The following is an 18,006-nucleotide window of genomic DNA, read 5'->3' as shown; positions in this document are numbered from 1 at the left end:
GGGGCTCCCCCTTCCTTCTCCAGCCCGCCCAGGCCCCTGGAACTGTCCTGGGGAGTGAGGCCCCGTGCCAGGAGCACAGACTCTGCCAGGCCGGGCCCGCCCAGCTGGGAGCCCAGGCTGGGTGAACCTGTGACCCGGCCCTCATCCCAACTCGGTGATAAACGCTATCACAGGGCTGCAGTGGGGGAGGAACAGGACGCATCTGCCAGGCTCCTGACCCGCAGTGCACTTCTGGGAGCTGTGTTTATCTCCCCGGGGTCCATTTCGCCCCAAGGTTTGGGGGGTTAAAAGCTGATATGCAACCGGCACGACATGAACAGTATTTTATGATTCAAGACAACGCGTCCATGTATAATTGAGATACCGCCGCATTTGCGGGGATTTTCAAGCGAAAACCAGACCACGTGGAAAGGCTAAGCCCTCGCACCCCCATTGCTGGGACCCCCGCCCCGCGGGAGACCCCGGGCCGCGGTCCCCTATGCCCGCGACCCCTTCGCTTACCCTCTCCCCTCAACCTTGAATCCAGCCCAGTTTCGCGCGAGCCCGCAGGGAGACCCCCGCTGCTCCCTGGACCACCCCTGGGTGCGCCGTCCCAGCCACCCCCCGGGACCACCGTGAGCCTGCCCCGCCTCCCGCTGCATTCCGCACAGGCGCATCGCGCGCCGAGGGTCGCACCGCCCAGCTCCGCCTGCTGCGCCAATGGCCGACGGAGTCCAAGTCTGGGCCCAACGGGAAGGCGGGGCTGGGGCGGGGCTAGGGGCGGGGCTAGGGGCGGGACCGGGACGCGGGACAGCAACCATCCAGCAAGGCCCGGATTGAGGAGGCGGGAGGGACCCAAGCAGGCGGACGCGGGATTTGGCGCCACGATCTCGAGGCTTGGCCTGGAGTGGGAGGGGAAGCAAGGCGTGACTAGGGGCGAATCCGAGGAGGCGGAGCAGGGCTCGGGGTGCGGAAGGGGCGTGGCTAGAGGCGTGGCTGGGCGCTCTGCGGCCATCTTGTGGGGGGGCCCGGGGCGGAGACGAGCCCGAAAGGGCGGGGCCTCGGCGGCGCGAGAGAGGCGTGGCCGGGGCATCTCGAGGCGGGGCCTGGGGCTGGATCTGGGAGCCAGGAGCGGGGATCTGGGAACGAGGAGCCGGGAGCGGGGAGCTGGGAACCAGGGCGGGCGGCCGCGGCCATGAGCACGGTGGACCTTGCCCGCGTGGGCGCGTGCATCCTGAAGCATGCGGTGACCGGGGAGGTGAGACCGGGCGAGCGCAGGACGGTGGGTGCGTCCCCGGCTCTTGCCCGGGCGCCCTGGCAGCGATGGGCTGGTGGGGGCCGCGGGGCTGGGGCGGGACTGGGGGCCGCGGGGCGCGCCCTTGACCCAGCCGCCTGGCAGGCCGTGGAGCTGCGGAGCCTGTGGCGGGATCGCGCGTGCGTGGTGGCCGGGCTGCGGCGCTTCGGCTGCGTGGTGTGCCGCTGGATCGCCCAGGACCTCAGCGGCCTCGCGGGGCTCCTGGACCAGCACGGTGTGCGTCTGGTGGGCGTGGGGCCCGAGGCCCTGGGTCTGCAGGAGTTCCTGGACGGCGGCTACTTCGCGGGAGGTGCGTCCTGTTCCCCGACGCGGCGGCGCAGACACCCTTCCCTAAACTCAGGGCGTTCGGGGCCCTTTCTTGCCCAGCCCTGGCTCTTCTGTCTCCTGGAGTGGCCTTGATATGTCCACAGGTCAGCGTCCCTCGTCTCTCCCTGCCTCCCCTCCCCGCAGCTGGTGGCTGGGTGATGCCCTGCACAGACCTGAGCCTAGCAGCAGAGTCTGGGCGAGCTCTGCCTCGCCGGTTCCACCTGTCACCTCTGGGACTCAGCCCCTCTTCTGAGGGGAGGGGGTCACTCAGCCCTGTTTTACCTCTCCCGGCCCTGGGTGGGTGGGCTGAGCACGGAGGTGGGCAGAAGAACAGAGGGTCGGAAGGAGGAGGGTGATTCTTGGTGGTGAGTGGGTTGGGGGCTGGTTCCAGGCCTGGGGCACACATCTGTGGCTTCCGCTTTCCAGAGCTCTACCTGGATGAGAGCAAGCAGCTTTATAAGGAGCTGGGCTTCAAGCGGTGAGTGGGGACGGGCACCCTCAGGTCGCATGGGGCGGAGGGCCCAGGGGTGCCCACCACTCCCTGCCACCTCCTCTCCCTGCTGACAAGGCAGCTCTGGTGGCACTGTCGACCAGCCCTTCTGCCAGGCCTTCTCTTGGGTGCTGGGCGACTGTAACGAGCCACCTTGTCTAGGGCTTACTCTCGGTGTCCAGACTACCTCGGAGGTTGGAGCCTCGTGCCCCATCAGGGGCCATCCTAGCTTTCTGGTGTTTGTGCCACAGACTGCCCCCTTTGCTTGGCAGTTGCCAGCTGAGCCAGATCCCTGAGCACACCCAGCCTGCTCCATCCATGCTCCCTGCATCCTCTGTGGGCCCTTGGCCAGCAGCCACTGGGCTCGGTGTCCAACCTGCCGGTGGGCTAGGCTGGCTGCTGATCTAGCTGCCTGGGCCATCTCTGAGCCCTGGTGAGGTGAGTGGTGGGGTGGGGTGGGGCCCGACCTAGGAACTGGTCTGTGGACACTGGAGCAGGCTCTGGACCCAGGCTTCTCTGGAGTCTGGCCAAGCGACCTGGTGTCTTCGCAGGTACAACAGCCTGAGCATCCTCCCGGCGGCTCTGGGGAAGCCTGTGCGTGATGTGGCTGCCAAGGTTTGTGTGGGTCAAGGCTGTACAGGCCGGGGGGTGGTGGGAGCTCCCAGGGGCCTTTCCTCTAGGATTGACCCAGGCTTTGCCCACTCCTGATAGGCCAAGGCTGTTGGCATCCAGGGGAACCTGTCTGGGGACCTGCTGCAAAGCGGAGGGCTGCTGGTGGTCAGCAAAGGTGGGTTGAGGGAGGGGCCCCGGCCACTGCCTCAGGGAGGACCTTGCTGAACTTGGTGGCCTAGCCCAGGCCCTCTCTCTGGCTTGTCAATCTCATCACAGCCCTTCCACCGCAATGTGGCCTGGTTCTGCATGTCTGCTGGGCTGAGCTGGGCTGTGGCAGAACAGCTCACTCATCTGGGTAGCTGAGTGGGGGATATGGCCGGCCAGGTCTGCCCCGCCTTCCCTTCTCCTGGTACGTGGCTTTGAGGTGCAGGCAGCCTTCGGGGCGCCCTGATTGCCTGCCCGCTGCTACAGGTGGTGACAAAGTGCTGCTGCATTTCGTTCAGAAGTCCCCAGGCGATTATGTACCCCAGGAGCACATCCTGCAGGTCCTGGGCATCTCTGCAGAGGTCTGTGCCAGCAACCCGCCTCAGGTGAGCTAGGCCTTGGGGGCACTGCCTGCCAACCCACGCCCTGCCCCCAGGTCCCCTGGGAGGAGCACTGGGCCTCGCTGGGAGCTGAGTCACAGCACCTTGGGCGTCATGCCAGTTGTGTCCTGGGATGTGGATGCCCCTGTGACCCCACTTGCAGAGGGGGGCAGGCTGAGAGGGGCCGAAGGGCAGCATGGCTGGATGGACAGGTACCGCGAGGCTGTCCTCAGAGGTGGGGGCGACACATGGTGGGCAGAGAGAGAGGCCTGTCCTCTCAGCCTCGGGAGGGCTGGGGATTGTCTGAGGGGACCCTCTCAGGCATTTGCCTGGTCCAGTGTCCAGCGGCCCCATGGGACCCTGCTGTCCCCGCAGTGTGACAGGGAGGTGTGAGGGAGGCGAAGGCCCTGGCCTCTGAGGATGTGGACGGCGGCTGCTGCCCTGGGTGAGCTGGAAGTCCACGTGGAAGAACCGTTGTGCAGTTGCTGGGCTGGGATGCCGAACCTCTCCTGATCCGCCGGCAGCAACCAGCCGTTAAAACTGCAGTTCCTGGCCGGGCGCGGTGGCTCAAGCCTGTAATCCCAGCACTTTGGGAGGCTGAGATGGGCGGATCATGAGGTCAGGAGATCGAGACCATCCTGGCTAACATGGTGAAACCCCGTCTCTACTAAAAAAAATACAAAAAACTAGCCGGGCGAGGTGGCAGCGCCTGTAGTCCCAGCTACTCGGGAGGCTGAGGCAGGAGAGTGGCCTGAACCCGGGGGGCGGAGCTTGCAGTGAGCTGAGATCCGGCCACTGCACTCCAGCCTGGGCGACAGAGCGAGACTCCGTCTCAAAAAAACAAAACAAAACAAGAAAACACTGCAGTTCCTGGCCACGCACTGCTTCACAAGCGCCGAGCCCTGCATCCTCCATAGCTCCCGCCTCGCTCACTGTTGAGGCCCTCAGGGCGGGCAGGGTAGCTGTGAGTCCCAGGTGTCATCTTCCTGCTTTGCGAGTGTCTCTGGAGACCTTGGGCCTTTGGCCTGTGGGGCACTGGGGATGGTAACCTCACTGCCCTGTCAGTCCCTTCAAAGGCGACAGACCCGAACCCACGTCAGGAGAGGAGTGTGGGGTCAGCTGCAGCGGGGTCGGGGTCAGTGCCGTGTCTGGTGGGAGCCACACAGGAGAGTTGGGTTTTCAGGGCAGAGTTGGGCTTGATTCCACCTGGTGGGGTGGGTAGACCCTGGAGACTCTCAGGTGATGGGCCAGCCTGCCCCAAGGCCCTTTACTGATGTCAGAATCATTGTTTGTACCTGCTGGGGATGGCCTGTGGGGCGGCCGGCCTGGGAGGGTCTTAGTCCAGTTAGGTATGTCCAGCTTCCTGGCCACCTTCCCTTGGGGATCCTAACAGGCCCAGAGCAGAACCCCTTACCTCCCAGGTCAGACTGCCTGCTCAGGCCCTCCCCTTGCGTGCAGGCCGGTGACAACAGCAGCCCTCCCTGCACTCCCTGGTCCAAACCTGGGGCCGCTGTGGGCTCCTGCGGGTCTCCCGGCTCCCCTCCCGCCCCAACCCCACCCTCTCAGTGGCCATTTACAAATGCATAGCAGGTGACCCACCGCGTCCCTTTGGTTCAGCCCCTCCTCTGGTTTTCAGTTACACAAAGCTAAATGTCAGGTTCCCAGCTGCAGCTCTCTGGGTCCCCCGACGCCCCAGCGGGGCTCCCCGCATCTGAATGTGTGGTCCCTGGGGGGGGCACTTGGGGGCATCCTGGTCACTGCTGGCCCTGGCATTGGACCCTAGGAGACTTGACTGGAACTGGCTCCCTCCCCATCAGCTCCCAGCTGTCATTCTCCCCCCATCCCCGGGCAGCTGTTGTGCCCAAGGCCACTGCCACCTGTCTGCCCACCCTGGTCCCTCCCAGACAAGCAAGGCCTCTGATTTCTTTGAAGCATTTACTTAGCTCAAGTCTGAAGCTGTGGATATTGGAAGACAATGCACCTTGGAGGGTGGGCAGGACACAGTTGATCGTCTCTATAGGGCTGTGACAGGGGCGCTGAGCCCCGCGGGTGTCCGTAGAGGGGACTCTGGGCCAGGTACTGCACTGGACACTGCTCATCCCTGGGTGTCGGGCAGGTGGCTGCACCCTAGGCCAGGTGCGGAGGCCTGGCAGGCAGGCTTGGCATGGTCGGCCGGGCCGGGGCACATGCTGGGTCGCCGCTGGCTGCACCTTCTCCGCACAGATGCCTCGGAGCAGCGGGTGGGCGTGGGCCGCGCAGTGCGGCGGGGCCTTGGCTACCACACGCGGCATCGCTCCTTGGGGTGCATGGGGGTGCCCTGGGCACAGTGGAACGTGTCTGCAAAGGCGGCCAGGTTCTGCAGTGACCCCAGTACCCTGTGGGTGGGCGGGTGTGACAGCAGGAGCATTGCCATCTTGGACAAACACGGTCATTTTAAGTTCCCCGTGATTAAAAACCAGCCCAAAACATCAGCCTAATGGCTCATGTCAGTATGACCAGAAACATTTCAACTGTGAGATAAACCCCCATCTGACCAGAAACATGCCAATCCCCAGAATAACCTCCCTTACAACCAGAGATATTCCAATTCTGCAATAAAACTTTCCTTCACACAGAAACATTCCCAGCCTGTGGTAGGCTCCCCCTTCCTAAACCCTTAAATACCCTTAGTCGGTAAGAGAATGCTCTTGGCTGAAATTGGCCAGAAGCCCCTCTCAGGTTGATTCTCAAAATAAACCTGTCTTTGCTGAGCCGCTTTTTGTGCTTTCTTCTTTAACTCTTACAGGCCACTGGGGTGGGGGTGAGGGGGTTGTGGGTGGCAAAGGGGTTGTGGGTATGGGAGCACTTGCCTGTACTTCAGGGGACTGTGGACGTCTGTCTTGATAGATTGGATGGCGAACTCGGGCCGGTAGGACCCACACCACACCTGTGGGCGTGTGGGGGGGTGTGGCTACAGGCGATGGAGATGGGGTGGCCAGGAGGGGTGGGGGAGGGTCTCCACTATCCCCAGGCTGCCCCTTCTAGGGTGGGGTGAGGGGAGCCAGCAGGTGCCCCCCTCCTCCCATCAGCATTGGGATCCTCTCCAGCTCCCGCCCCCTACCCCTCATGCTTTTCCCCCAAGGGGCTTTGCACGCTGGGTTCTGGTCCCTGGAGGCAACCCAGGGCGGGCCCTCCAGAGATGAGTGGGGAAGCATGGGGATGGTGGGAACAGGACTGTGGCTGCCACCTGGGCATAGCTGATGAAGAAGAGTTGCTCATGGGTGAGATCTAGGCCGGGCAGCTGCTGGTCCTTGCCACCTTCTGCCATCCACTTGAGGTAGGCCTGCAGGCACCGGATGGGAGCTGGGCTCAGGCCTGCCAGCCTGGACTCCAGAACCCTCAGATCTCAGGGCAGAGCAGAGATCTGGCTCCAGGACCTACCCCTGTGGGGGTCCTGCTGCTGCAGGGACTTGGTGCAAGGGCCCCTCGCACACTCCATGGATGAGTGCTCACCACTTCAGTCACTCAGAGACCCCTGAACTGGGCTCTAGGGGGGATCCCTGGCCAGGCAGCCCACTGCATGGTGCTCATCCTGAATGAGCCCCTGATGCCCCCTCCCCTGCCATGCTAACACCCCCTCCCCTGCCAGACCCCACCTTGCCCTGCCAGGCCCCACCTTGTAGGCTTGTCGCACCCCTCCGTTGTCGGCAATGTTTTCCCCAAGGGTGTTGAATCCGTTCACCTGCGCACAGGAGACAGGACTGAGGCAGCCCCTGCCCGGACTCCCCTCTCCCTCAGGGCCGGGGCTGGGGATCCGGTCCCCCTGCAGCCTCGGTGCTGGTGGCAGTGCTCACGTTCTGTTCGTCCGCCAGGTCCCAGGAGTAGTTGCTGTACTGGTAGATCATGCACTCTGACTGCTCCCGGAAGTGCTGGGTGGAGAAGTTACTCCACCAATCCATCATGTTGCCGTTCTTGTCGAAGTTCCGGCCTGGGCAGGGGCAGAGGAGGGCTGCCCACATGCCCCTGGCTGCACTATGCTCAGCCCCACGGCAACCACTGTGCCTGGCCCCTCCTGCAGCCAGCCCCAGTACGGAGAGCCCATGGTCTGAGCAGGCACGGGCTCCAAAGAGCAGCAGCTGCCTGGGGCTACACAGCCCCCAGAGAGGGAGGGCTTCAGTGGTCTCCCATGCCACCCCCTGAGGCTAGGGCCTAGTGCCTGGGTCCTGTGGTCTTGGAGGCATCATGGTTTAAGGGCTCCTCTTGTGATGCCCAAACTGTAAACCCCAGGTGAGGGGAGCACGTGGTCCCTGGGGACACAGGGCTGCCCATGGAATGTCCCGATGGCCGAGCCACAGGGGAAAACCAGCTGGGGCCCCTGTCCCAGGCAGGGCAGTCCCCACCAAGGGGCAGAGGTCAGCATGGCCATGGCGGGGGTGGCACACTCCCCTGGCGGAGGATGCTGGCCGCCTGGAGAGGCTCCCCAGGCTGGGATCTGGGCTTCACTGCTGTGCTGGGCGGTGTCGTCATCCCCATGTCACAGGCCGTGGGAGGGAAGTACCCAGTGCCAGGTGGAGTCAGGGTCATGGGCTGGAGTCCCTGGGTCCCCTCTGCCATGCTGGGAGTCAGTGCCCCCAGACAGGGCCCCAGCCTGGCATTCAAGGCCTGCTCTGCCCCCACAGCTCCCTGAGGACCTGGCCTCGGTGTCCCCACTGAAACCACGAAGGAGTTGCATGGAGCGCCCCCAGGCCCCTTCCCAGCTGCTTCTCTGCGGAGAGGGGAGGGCGTGTGTGGTTGGAGGCGCGGCCCCTCACCATTGTCGTCAAAGCCGTGCGTGATCTCGTGCCCGATCACCATCCCAATGCCTCCGAAGTTCAAGGCTTGTGGCTGCTCCTTGCTGAAGAAGGGGGGCTGGAGGATCCCGGCAGGGAACACTGATCCCAAGGGTGGGACAAAGAATAAACTGTGAGCAGATGCATCTCCTGTGTGCCAGGCTCAGGGATGGCACCGCCAGGGGTTCTCACACTTGATCCCACAGACAGGCAGGCAGAGGTCAGGACCCCCTCAATTTACAGATGAAGACAGGGAGGTTCAGAGGCTGGGCGGGCTCATGCCTGGCAGACCCAGGACCTCAGTCCGGCCTCCTCCCACCATCCTGTTCCGTCCACAGGAAAGGCTCCATGCCGCTTGCCAAGTCCCTCCCTGAGCCCCTGATGGGCATGGGAGCGAATGTTCCCCATGGGGGCAGCAAGGGGTGATGTAGGAGAGCATTCCGAGAACAGGCTGGGGTGCCCCCAGGAGAAAGGGATGGGCAGGGGGCTGCAAGCTGCCCTTCAACTCTGGCACCAAAAGGCTTGGGCGGGCGGGGAGGGGGAGGAACTTACCAATCTGGTTTCGGTTTGGGGAGTAGAACGCATTGACCACCGCCGCCCCGATGATCCAGCTGTGATAGACAAACTGGTCTCTGGGAGCCGCCTCTCCGGGGACCCTCCCTCTGGGCTCTCTCTGCCTCGGTGGACCACAGCCCAACCCGGCCACACCAGAGGAGGGGCCGAGGCCTATCCCAATATCTGGTTCCTTCCTGGGGTCCCTGAGGAGGAGGCGACTTGGGCCCCAGAAAGCAGAGGGTGAAGATGGGCCCAGTGACTGCCCCCCTGAGCTGGCACTGGACCCCAGCCATGCATCGTCTCCCCGCCTGGCAGGTAGCCCTGTATGCCTTCCTGGCCACTCCGTGGGCCCCCCATGCCGTGCCAGCGATGCCACTCACAGATTTGGGTCCACCTTTTCCCGAAGCTTCCTGAGGCTCCGCTGGGCGCCCACCTTGAGGTTCTGCAGACTGTTCTCAAAGTACAGGTCCTCTGAGAAGTTCAGCTATGGGAGAGGTGCAGTCACTGCCAGATGCTCGGGCTGGGCCCTCAGAGGGGCAAGGGGAGAGGTCTCGGGTGGTTGGGGAAGGACTTCAAGCCTCGCCAGGCGTCTGCACGTGGACAATTGGCTGTGGGTGCAGGTGGGTGGGGCAGCCCTGGCTGTGAGCATTTACGTGACTCTGAGCAAGTCCCTCATCCCTCCAAGCTTCAGTTTCCCCATCTGTACACTGAGAGTAGTGCTGGAGCCACCACCCTAGGGCTCGGTGAGGATAACTATGTTAGCATCCAGCAGGAGGGCGCAGGGCTTGGCACAGAGGACGCCCCAGGAAATCAGGGCCCATGTCCACGGTGTAGGGGGCGGTTTAGGGCTGGGGTGAGGGGCGTACGTTGGAATACTCCTCGTCCAGGCGCCTGTCCGTCTCCTCCAGGATGTAGTCAGGGTGGCCGATCTGCTCCCGGATGCTCATGGCCTGAGTGGGGAGGAGGGACTGGTCAGTGGGTGCCCCACTGCGTATGGGGTCAGCCCTGGGGCCGGTCAGTGAGTGCCCCACTGTGGGAGGGGTCGGCCCAGGGCATCCTGGCTGTGTTATCCCTGTCCTGTGGGTGAAGGACTGGGGGACTCCGGGACTTGGCTCTCACCTTGCAGTCTCTGGGGAGGTTTAATGGGGACAGAGCATTGAAGGCTCCGCCTACCTGACCTAGAACCCAAAAGCCCGCCAGGGGTCTGGCTCCGCCCACCTGACCTACAGCCCAACATCTCGCCAGGGGCCTGGCTCCGCCCACCTGACCTACAGCCCAACAGCCCGCCAGGGGCCTGGCTCCGCCCACCTGACCTACAGCCCAACAGCCCGCCAGGGGCCTGGCTCCGCCCACCTGACCTACAGCCCAACAGCCCGCCAGGGGCCTGGCTCCGCCCACCTGACCTACAGCCCAACAGCCCGCCAGGGGCCTGGCTCCGCCCACCTGACCTACAGCCCAACAGCCCGCCAGGGGCCTGGCTCCGCCCACCTGACCTACAGCCCAACAGCCCGCCAGGGGTCTGGCTCCGCCCACCTGACCTACAGCCCAACAGCCCGCCAGGGGCCTGGGTGGGGGCAGGGGCCCTGGAGGGGTCACTTGGCTGCCGTCTGTCACTTGGGTAAAGAGGGACTTCTGGTGGGTCTGACCCTCACTCCCGAGGCCACTGCTACCCCCGCTGGCTCCTGGGGGGCACTGTGGATGTCCCAGGCCTAGCTTCCCACCCCTGCCTGCTTTTCCTCAGCTCCACAGTGGACGAGTGGTCCTGTCTGTGCCTCCCAGGGCTGCCTTCTCCCCATGGGGGCTGTCAGGCGGCTTTGTCGGGGCAGTGCTGCCCGTGCCCAGATCCAGTCGGGGCTGCCCCGGCCTCTGCGAGCCATGTACCTTCTCCTGCGCCTTCTTCTTGGACTCCTCGTCCATCCAGCCCAGTTCGTCCAGCGTCTCCACAAACACTGCCCGCACCTTGTGAATGAGTTCTCTGACCTGGGAAGCAGGCATGGCCCTCGTGTCCCAGACTTATCTGGAGGGCAGATGACCAACCTTCAAGGGCTTTGGGGAGGTCTGGTCTGAGCCTTGCCGGGGCAAGGCCCTGGGCTGCCCAGCTGTGGGCCTCTCGGGTGAGGTGTGGGGCTGCTGGGGGGACGAGATGACCACCCAACTTCAGGGTCCTCCCTGCTGGGCTGTGGGTCCTCATGGGCCTGGGGCAACTTGTACCACCTGTGCCTTTCCCAGCTGAACCTGCAGGGCCCAGGAGTGGGGCCCAATGGTCGGCTGGGGTCAGGGGCATGGGGGCCGGCACAGCTTCCCTTGGCCTCCCTCTGTCTGGTGCGCTGGAGCAAGTGTGGCTCTCCCAGGGGCCTCTAGGCCTGGGCAGGGTGGGAGTCCCAGGGCAGGGAGGCTCAGCGTCCCTGCGGAAGGCTGGCCCCAGGTGGGCCATGGATGAGGGGTGCCCACCATGCTCTTGCTGTCTCCAGGGAACGCCTCCCTGACGTAGAGGGAGCCCACGGCGTTCTCCATATTGCTGTTGACGTAGCCCACACACTCACGCCAGCGTACCTCCTCCACCATCGTGCCGAACAGTGCCTGGCGGGGCCACCCGTTCATCCCACCGGCCCCCACGTCAGCCTCGCCAAGCCTGGCATGGGGCCCTGGGCTTACGGGGTGAGCAGACCCACCTATCCTCAGACTCAGGGTGCCCCGGGGCCAGCAGGGGGCATGGGATGGTCTCAGCCTTGCCTCTGGGTGCTGCAGTGGCAGAGGGAGGATGGGCATGCCCTTGTGATTGGGGGACCTCCCCCGACTGAGAGCTGGGCCTTTACCCTGGGGAGCTGGGGGGTTCCTCCCCAGTCCCTGTCCTGGCTGTCTGGCTGGACTCTGCTCTCCAGGACTCCAGTCCCAGTCCCAAGGCACTGGGATGGCGCTGAACCCAGAGCAAGGCCTGGGACCATGTGCCTCTCAGCCACCAGCTCCCAGGGCCCTGGTCTCCCCATTGTTGAAGCAGCTGTGAGAACACCTTCTCATCTGTCCCCAGGGACACAGGGGCACGAGACTATGGACCCCAGACTCAGGCAAGACCAGGGAGCGCTCTGCCCAGCGTCCTGCCACACCTTCTGGGCTGCAGGACCTCCTGCCCCCTAGGAAAGGGAGGCAGCCCTTTCTGCCTCCCCAGAAGCTCCTAGACTCAGTGCCCCACTGACGCTTGGCTCACAGATGTCTCTGAGCCCCCATGGCACCAGGAGGCTTGACTTACCCCCAGTTTGCCTCTGCCTCAGTCTCCCCATTGCAGTGGGGGCCTCTGTCCCTCTCATTACTCCAGCAAAGGTCTTGAGAGTCCCGACTCCCCTCTGCCCTTAGCCCCTGTACCCAATCCCTCAGCTGCTGTGGCCAATACCTCCCCCGCGTCTGTCTGTCTGCCACCACCCTGCCCAAACCCGCCACCTCACCTGGGTGACCACATTGGCCTCCATGCTGACACTGCCCCCTACCCAGCTCACTGTCTCCAGAACAGCCAGAATCCCGCTAGGGCCTCCCTGCGGTTCCCTGTCTCCACCCTCACCCCAGCCGGGAGCAGCCACAGTGACTACAGAGCAGGAAATCTGACCGAGCCTCTGCTCTTAGCACCCTGGCGGTTTTCAGACAGGGAGTACAACCCAAACCGGCTGCTGTGGCCCACAGCCGCAGTCACCTCACCTCCCTCCCTGCCCTCTTCTCCTTCCTGTCCCCTGCTGACCCCGGGTCTGGCCCCCTGGTCCCTGCCTGCTCCTGCCTCTGGCCTCTGCACTGGCACTGGCTGTTTCTTCTCTCGGGAAATCACCCTGCCTTCTCTTCAGGCCTTTAAGGTCTCAAATGTCACCTCCCCGGAGCAACGCTCCCTGCCCTCGTCCCTCCCTGCCTCCGCACCACATCATGCTCTGTGGTTTTGGCAGAGCTGCGTTCTGCCTTGTTGACCGCTCATGGTTGACCAGCGTAGGCGCCTCGCCCTGCCTCATCCATGGCTGTGACCCTGGTGTGGACCTCGGTACCTGCCCACAGCTTATGCTCAGCATCGTGGCCTGAATGAATGAGTGCTGGGCCAGGCTCTGGGTGGGGCAGGGGCTCACCTTGCGGTAGTTCACTCGTGTGTCCTTGAATCTCTGGCTTAGGCTGCCAATGCGGTCCAGCACCAGACGCCAGACCAGGTAGTTCTGTATGGTCCTGGTGGGGCAGAAGGTAGAGGGTGATGGGGAGAACAGGTGAGAGGTCTTTGCAAGGGAGGAGATATGGCCTAGGGCCCTCGGCCAGCACGTTCCACCCCAAACAGAGAGTTACGGGTGCTGGAGAAAACCTCCTCCAAGATCCAGCCCATCTGCCCCGGGTGCTTGGGATGTGACACATCTTTAATGTAAGGCTCCACTGGTCACTAAAGCTTAACCCGTCATGTCCCACACCCCTCAGGGCAGATGCTTCATAGGGTCCCCTCCTGGGAGCAGAAGCTGTGTTGGGGAGGATGGGAGAGCAGGGGCAAAGATGCTGAGGCCTTTGGAGACCCTCCCTGGGCCTCACCTGGCTGAGTAGGTGTCGATGATGTTTTCAAGGTTCTGCAGGTAGGGGATGCCGTAGACCACCACTTCCTCATCTGGCAGCAGCTTGATTTTGACAGAGGATAGCACAGTTTGTATGAACAGAGTCCAGTTAAATCCCTGTGGATAGAGGAAGTGGGGAGAAAAGAGGGAGAGAGAGAGGGAGAAACAGTTCCTGCGAACCTAAGAAACCCAGCCCCCATTGAAGAATGTTCAAGGAATAAGAGAGAACGTGCAGGTAATCAGAATCAGGAAAGGGTGCGTGACATTATCACAGAACCTACAGCTGTAAAAACCCAAGTGATCATGCAGATATATGTGAAAGCCTAAGTATAATAGGCAAGTTCCTAGAAAAACACAACTTAGCAAAAACGACAAAAAAAGAAATAGAAAATATGAATAGTCTTCTAGGTTAAATAAATGGAATCCTTTCATTTAAAAAATTTTCAAAAAGAAATTTCCAGACCCATCTGGCTTCACCAGTGGATTCTATCTGACATTTAAAGAAAACTGCCAATCGTACTAAAACTTTCCAGAGATGAGAAAATGCTTTTCAACTTGATTTATGAGGCCAAGAATAACCTTAATACCAAAATAGGATATTATAAGCAGAGCAAATAATAAACCAGTCTCATTTATGTCATAGATACAAAAGTTCTAAGCAAAATATTAGCAAATAGAACCTAGCCATACTCATACAAAATGCCATAATACCTCACAGCTGAATTAGATTTATTCAAGGAATACAAGTTTGGCATAACATTTGAAAATCAAATCATTTTAATCCACTACGATAACTGAATAAAGGAGGAAAGTCACATGATCATTTCAACAGGTGCAGAAAAGGCATTTGATAAAATCTGCTATCTATTCATAATAAAAACGCTTGGCAAATAAAAATAGAAGGGGCCAGCCACAGTGGCTCACGCCTGTAATCCCAACACCTTGGAAGACTGAGGTGGGTGGATCACCTGAGGCCAGGAGTTCAAGATCTGTCTGGCCAACATGGCAAAACCCTGTGTCTACTAAAAATACAGAAATTAGCTGGGCATGGTGGCACACGCCTGTAGTCCCAGCTACTTGGGAGACTGAGGCAGGAGAATTGCTTGGACCTGGGAGGCAGAGGTTACAGTGAGCTGAGATTGCTTCACTGCACTCCAGCCTGCGTGACAGAGCAAGACTCTGTCTCAAATAAAAAAAAAAAAAAAGGAAGAAAGAAAAAAAGAAAAATAGAAGGAAAGTTCTATAATCCGATAAAAGAAATGTATGAAGCAGCAGCAACAAAACTCCACAGCAAACATAACTTTTTTTAAAATTTATTTTTGAGACAGAGTCTCGCTTTGTTGCCCAGGCTGGAGTGCAGCAGCATGATCTCAGGTCACTGTAAACTCCGACCCCTGGGTTCAAGCAATTCTCCTGCCTCAGCCTTCCTAGTAGCTGAGATTACAGACATGTGCTACCACACCTAGCTAGTTTTTTTTATTTTTAGTAGAAACAGGGTTTCACCATGTTGGCCGGGCTGGTCTTGAACTCCTGACCTCAGGTGATCCACCTGCCTCGGCCTCCCAAAGTGCTGGGATTACAGGTGTGAGCCACTGTGTCCAGCCAAACATAAAATTTAATGGTAAGAATGTATGTGCTTTTCTTCTAATGTCTACTATCATGACATCAGCATTACGCTCAAAATCCTGGCCAGTTCAGTAAGAGCAAACATGAAATAAAGCCAGTAAGAACTGAAAGAGAATAAATAAAACTGGACCAGGCGCGGTGGCGCATGCCTGTAATCCCAGCACTTTGGGAGGCCAGGGCGGGAGGACTGCTTGAGTGTAGGAGTTCAAGACCAGCCTGGCCAACATAGAGAAACCCTGTTTCTGAAAAACAAAAAACAAAACAAAAAATCAGCCAAGGCATGGTGGTGGTGAATTCCTGTGGTCCCAGCTACTCAGGAGGCTTGAGCCCAGGAGGTCAAGGCTGCAGTGAGCCATGACTGTGCCACTCCACTCCAGTCTGTGTGACAGAGTGAGACCCTGTCTCAAACAAAAACAAAAACAAAAACAAAAAACCCAAGCCCCCTGTTGTTTTTCACAAATGATACGATTTTGTTTATTCTACAAATAAACAACCAGAATTAATAAGTGCATTAAGACTGCATATTTACAAAGTCAGTATTTCCATATGTCAGCAACAAATAAGATAATTTCAAAATGATTCTATTTACAGTAGAAAACCAAACACCTGGAATATATCTAATAAAATATGTATAAGAACTTGACATTGAAAGTTTCAAAAGTTATTAAGAAAAACTGAAGCATAAACGGAAGCATATACCATGTTCATGGATTGGAAGACTCGGCATTGCAAAGTCTTCCCCAAATTGATACAGAGATTCAAAGTGATCCCTATCAAATTTCTAGCAGGGTTTTCTCTTTGTGTGTGTGTGTGTGTATGCAAATGGCAGGCTGATGTTAAGTTTTATATGAATATGCAAAGGACTGAGAATTATCAAGACACTCTTGAAGAACAAAGTTGACATACGTACTCTACTGACTACCAAGACATTATAAAGCTGAAGGAGTGAGGGGGTAGGGGTTATCACTTGGGTAGATAAAGAGACCAGTGGGGCAGAAGAGAGTCCAGAAATACACATATGGGCCCACACAAAGACACACAGGGACACCTGATTTATAACACAGAAAGCACCAAGACCAGGGACTCACAGGGGGCTCTTTTTAATAAATGGTGCTGATTGACTGGAAATCCATAAGAAAGAAACAATTCCTACATCTCACTGCTCATTAAAAAAGTCAACTCAAAGTAGATTGTAGACCTAAGCAACCTTGAGGGTAGGCAAAGAGTTCTTTAGCAGAACACAAAGAATACTAACCACGAAGAAGAGATCTGCACACGTTTGCTAAGTCAATAAATTGGACCATTTAATAGCCTCCTTCAAAACAAAGAAACTCTTATGAGAGTAAAAAAGCAAAGCTGCCCAGTGGGGAGAACATTTGTACACATAAGCTGACCAAGGAGTCACATCTAAAATAGGTAACTCCAAGAAGCAATAAGAGAAAGATCGCCCGATAGAACAAATGGGCAAGACTCGAACAGACATTCCACAAAAGGGAACGACATTGGCCAGTTGACAGGAGATGGCGTTTAACCTTATCTGCCCTTGGGGAAAGCCACGTTGAACCCAGATGAAACCCCACTACACAGGTGCACAAATGGCTAAGGTGAGGACGGACACCACCCAGCACGGGCGAGCATGTGGCACCAGCCGCTGTTGGGGAGCGCACATCCCTGGATGACTCTGGGGAAAGACGGTGCCTGTTACTGTTGAACAGATGCGTGTGCTTCGACCCAGCAATTCCAGTCCCACCCACTTGCCTGCCACAGGCACACACAGGCATGGGCACGACAGCGTCACTCAGAAAAGGCCCAGAGACAGCACAGTGGGACCCGAGTTGTCGCATGTTCTTAGAGTCAGAGGCCACTCAGCAATCGAGAGGCCACGTCAGGGACCGGCCTCCCTCCAGGGAGAAGTCAGGGTCTCTTCCTAGAGTCAGAGGCCACTCAGCAATCGAGAGGCCACGTCAGGGACCGGCCTCCCTCCAGGGAGAAGTCAGGGTCTCTTCCTAGAGTCAGAGGCCACTCAGCAATCGAGAGGCCACGTCAGGGACCGGCCTCCCTCCAGGGAGAAGTCAGGGTCTCTTCCTAGAGTCAGAGGCCACTCAGCAATCGAGAGGCCACGTCAGGGACCGGCCTCCCTCCAGGGAGAAGTCAGCATCATCTTCTCCAGGGAAGGAGGCGTGCACAGGGGCTAGGCAGGGGCATGTGGGGGCTTCTGAGATGTCGGTGGTCACGTATGTCTTGATCTGAGGATCTGAGAGGTGGTTGTGTGGACGTGTTCACTTTGGGGCAATTCTGAACATCATAAACGCATTGTAAACTAAATGTCCCAAAACCCTGTGCTCCTGGACGCTCCCCTGAACCTGCCATTGTGATGTCTCCACAGCAACCTCAGGCCGTCTGAGTTCTCTCCATATTTAGTCCGTTTGCAAACCCTGTTGGCTCCACCTCCGAAATCAATCCACCACGGGCAGCCCACTTGACAGAGCTGCCATCTCTTACCCGGGCTGTGTGGCAGCCTCTGATTGGCTTCTCTGCCACCTGCCCCGTCCCCTTCACTCACTCTTACTTGTGAACTAGGTCACGTCCTGTCGTACCCCCACCCTTCCTGGGCAGGTCTGAGACTTTAAAGTGGCCCCCAAGGTCAGACACGGTGTGCCCCGCTTTACTTCCTACTCCATCTCTCTCTAGGCCTGGCACTCACTAGCCGGGAGTCCCTGCCCCAGACCCTTGGGAATTGCTGTGTGAGACACGCTGGCCCCAGACAGCCATGGCCCTTGGTTCTCTGCAAGGCTTTCCCTCCTGTCTGCTGTCCTGGCTGAGCTCATCCTCACCAAGTTTGGGTGATCAAATACAGGGTCTCCCTGCTCGGGGATAAACGTGAGGCAAGGTGCCCTCTCAGCGGGCCGCTTCCATGCCCCGTTTCTGTCTTTTTGATACGTTTTAGAGGTCACTCTGCTTTCCTGTCCCTCTCCCGCACTGGAACCTGGATCGAGACAGGCCTTTGTTTGGGAAGGGGATAAAGCCCAGGGCCAGAATAGAGCCTGGCCCCACTGCGTGTGTTCTGGGTGTGAGGGGCGGCGGGGTGTTGGGGAAGGTGTGTCCCTGCAGGCCAGCCCTGGAGACCAGCACCGATCTAGAGACCACCAGCCTTCCAGGGCACTAGGTGCCC

The 18,006-nt window shown here is 59.3% G+C and overlaps 2 protein-coding genes across 11 annotated transcripts in view; one reads left to right on the top strand and one right to left on the bottom strand.

Moving 5' to 3' along the window:
• The first annotated feature begins 735 nt into the window (after positions 1-735).
• PRXL2B (peroxiredoxin like 2B) lies at positions 736-6,036 on the top strand. 9 transcript variants are annotated; one of them, XR_013409759.1, is made up of 8 exons: positions 1,065-1,261; positions 1,379-1,583; positions 2,027-2,078; positions 2,363-2,528; positions 2,642-2,705; positions 2,802-2,877; positions 3,174-3,292; positions 3,662-6,036. XR_013409759.1 is itself a non-coding variant. In XM_002801736.4 (7 exons), exons 1-7 carry the CDS (start codon positions 1,175-1,177, stop codon positions 3,677-3,679), a joined length of 597 nt encoding a protein of 198 aa, XP_002801782.3. In that variant the 5' UTR covers positions 736-1,174; the 3' UTR covers positions 3,680-6,036. The 9 variants fall into 9 exon arrangements, 7 of the variants coding, with proteins under 7 accessions (XP_002801782.3, XP_002801783.4, XP_077836235.1 ...); XM_002801736.4 differs by lacking the exon at positions 2,363-2,528 and having other exon boundaries at positions 736-1,237; XR_013409758.1 differs by lacking the exon at positions 2,363-2,528 and having other exon boundaries at positions 750-1,237; positions 2,802-2,922; positions 3,137-3,292.
• Positions 5,208-18,006, bottom strand: part of MMEL1 (membrane metalloendopeptidase like 1) — a 40,286-nt gene continuing 27,487 nt past the window's right edge. For both annotated transcript variants that reach the window (XM_077979604.1, XM_015136540.3), the window contains 13 exons: positions 13,189-13,325; positions 12,747-12,840; positions 11,101-11,229; positions 10,531-10,629; positions 9,516-9,599; positions 9,030-9,133; positions 8,647-8,705; positions 8,077-8,196; positions 7,120-7,253; positions 6,942-7,007; positions 6,513-6,608; positions 6,136-6,212; positions 5,208-5,661 (listed from right to left, as the gene is read on the bottom strand). In XM_077979604.1, the coding sequence (XP_077835730.1) occupies positions 5,562-5,661; positions 6,136-6,212; positions 6,513-6,608; positions 6,942-7,007; positions 7,120-7,253; positions 8,077-8,196; positions 8,647-8,705; positions 9,030-9,133; positions 9,516-9,599; positions 10,531-10,629; positions 11,101-11,229; positions 12,747-12,840; positions 13,189-13,325 (1,299 nt within the window). In that variant the 3' untranslated portion in view covers positions 5,208-5,561. The remainder of the gene's footprint in view (positions 5,662-6,135; positions 6,213-6,512; positions 6,609-6,941; positions 7,008-7,119; positions 7,254-8,076; positions 8,197-8,646; positions 8,706-9,029; positions 9,134-9,515; positions 9,600-10,530; positions 10,630-11,100; positions 11,230-12,746; positions 12,841-13,188; positions 13,326-18,006) is intronic.

This window comes from Macaca mulatta, chromosome 1 (genome assembly GCF_049350105.2).
Source record: "Macaca mulatta isolate MMU2019108-1 chromosome 1, T2T-MMU8v2.0, whole genome shotgun sequence".
Taxonomy (NCBI): domain Eukaryota; kingdom Metazoa; phylum Chordata; class Mammalia; order Primates; family Cercopithecidae; genus Macaca; species Macaca mulatta.
The sequence above is the reverse complement of the archived record's forward strand: the minus strand, read 5'-3'. Positions and strand labels throughout refer to the sequence as shown.

Excerpts from the sequence above, each read along its gene's own strand:
- PRXL2B (XM_077980100.1), top strand. The coding sequence starts at position 1,175 with ATGAGCACGGTGGACCTTGCCCGCGTGGGCGCGTGCATCCTGAAGCAT. Across the intron at positions 2,706-2,801 it reads TGCGTGATGTGGCTGCCAAG|GCCAAGGCTGTTGGCATCCA; the intron begins GTTTGTGTGGGT and ends CACTCCTGATAG. Across the intron at positions 2,878-3,173 it reads GCTGCTGGTGGTCAGCAAAG|GTGGTGACAAAGTGCTGCTG; the intron begins GTGGGTTGAGGG and ends CCGCTGCTACAG.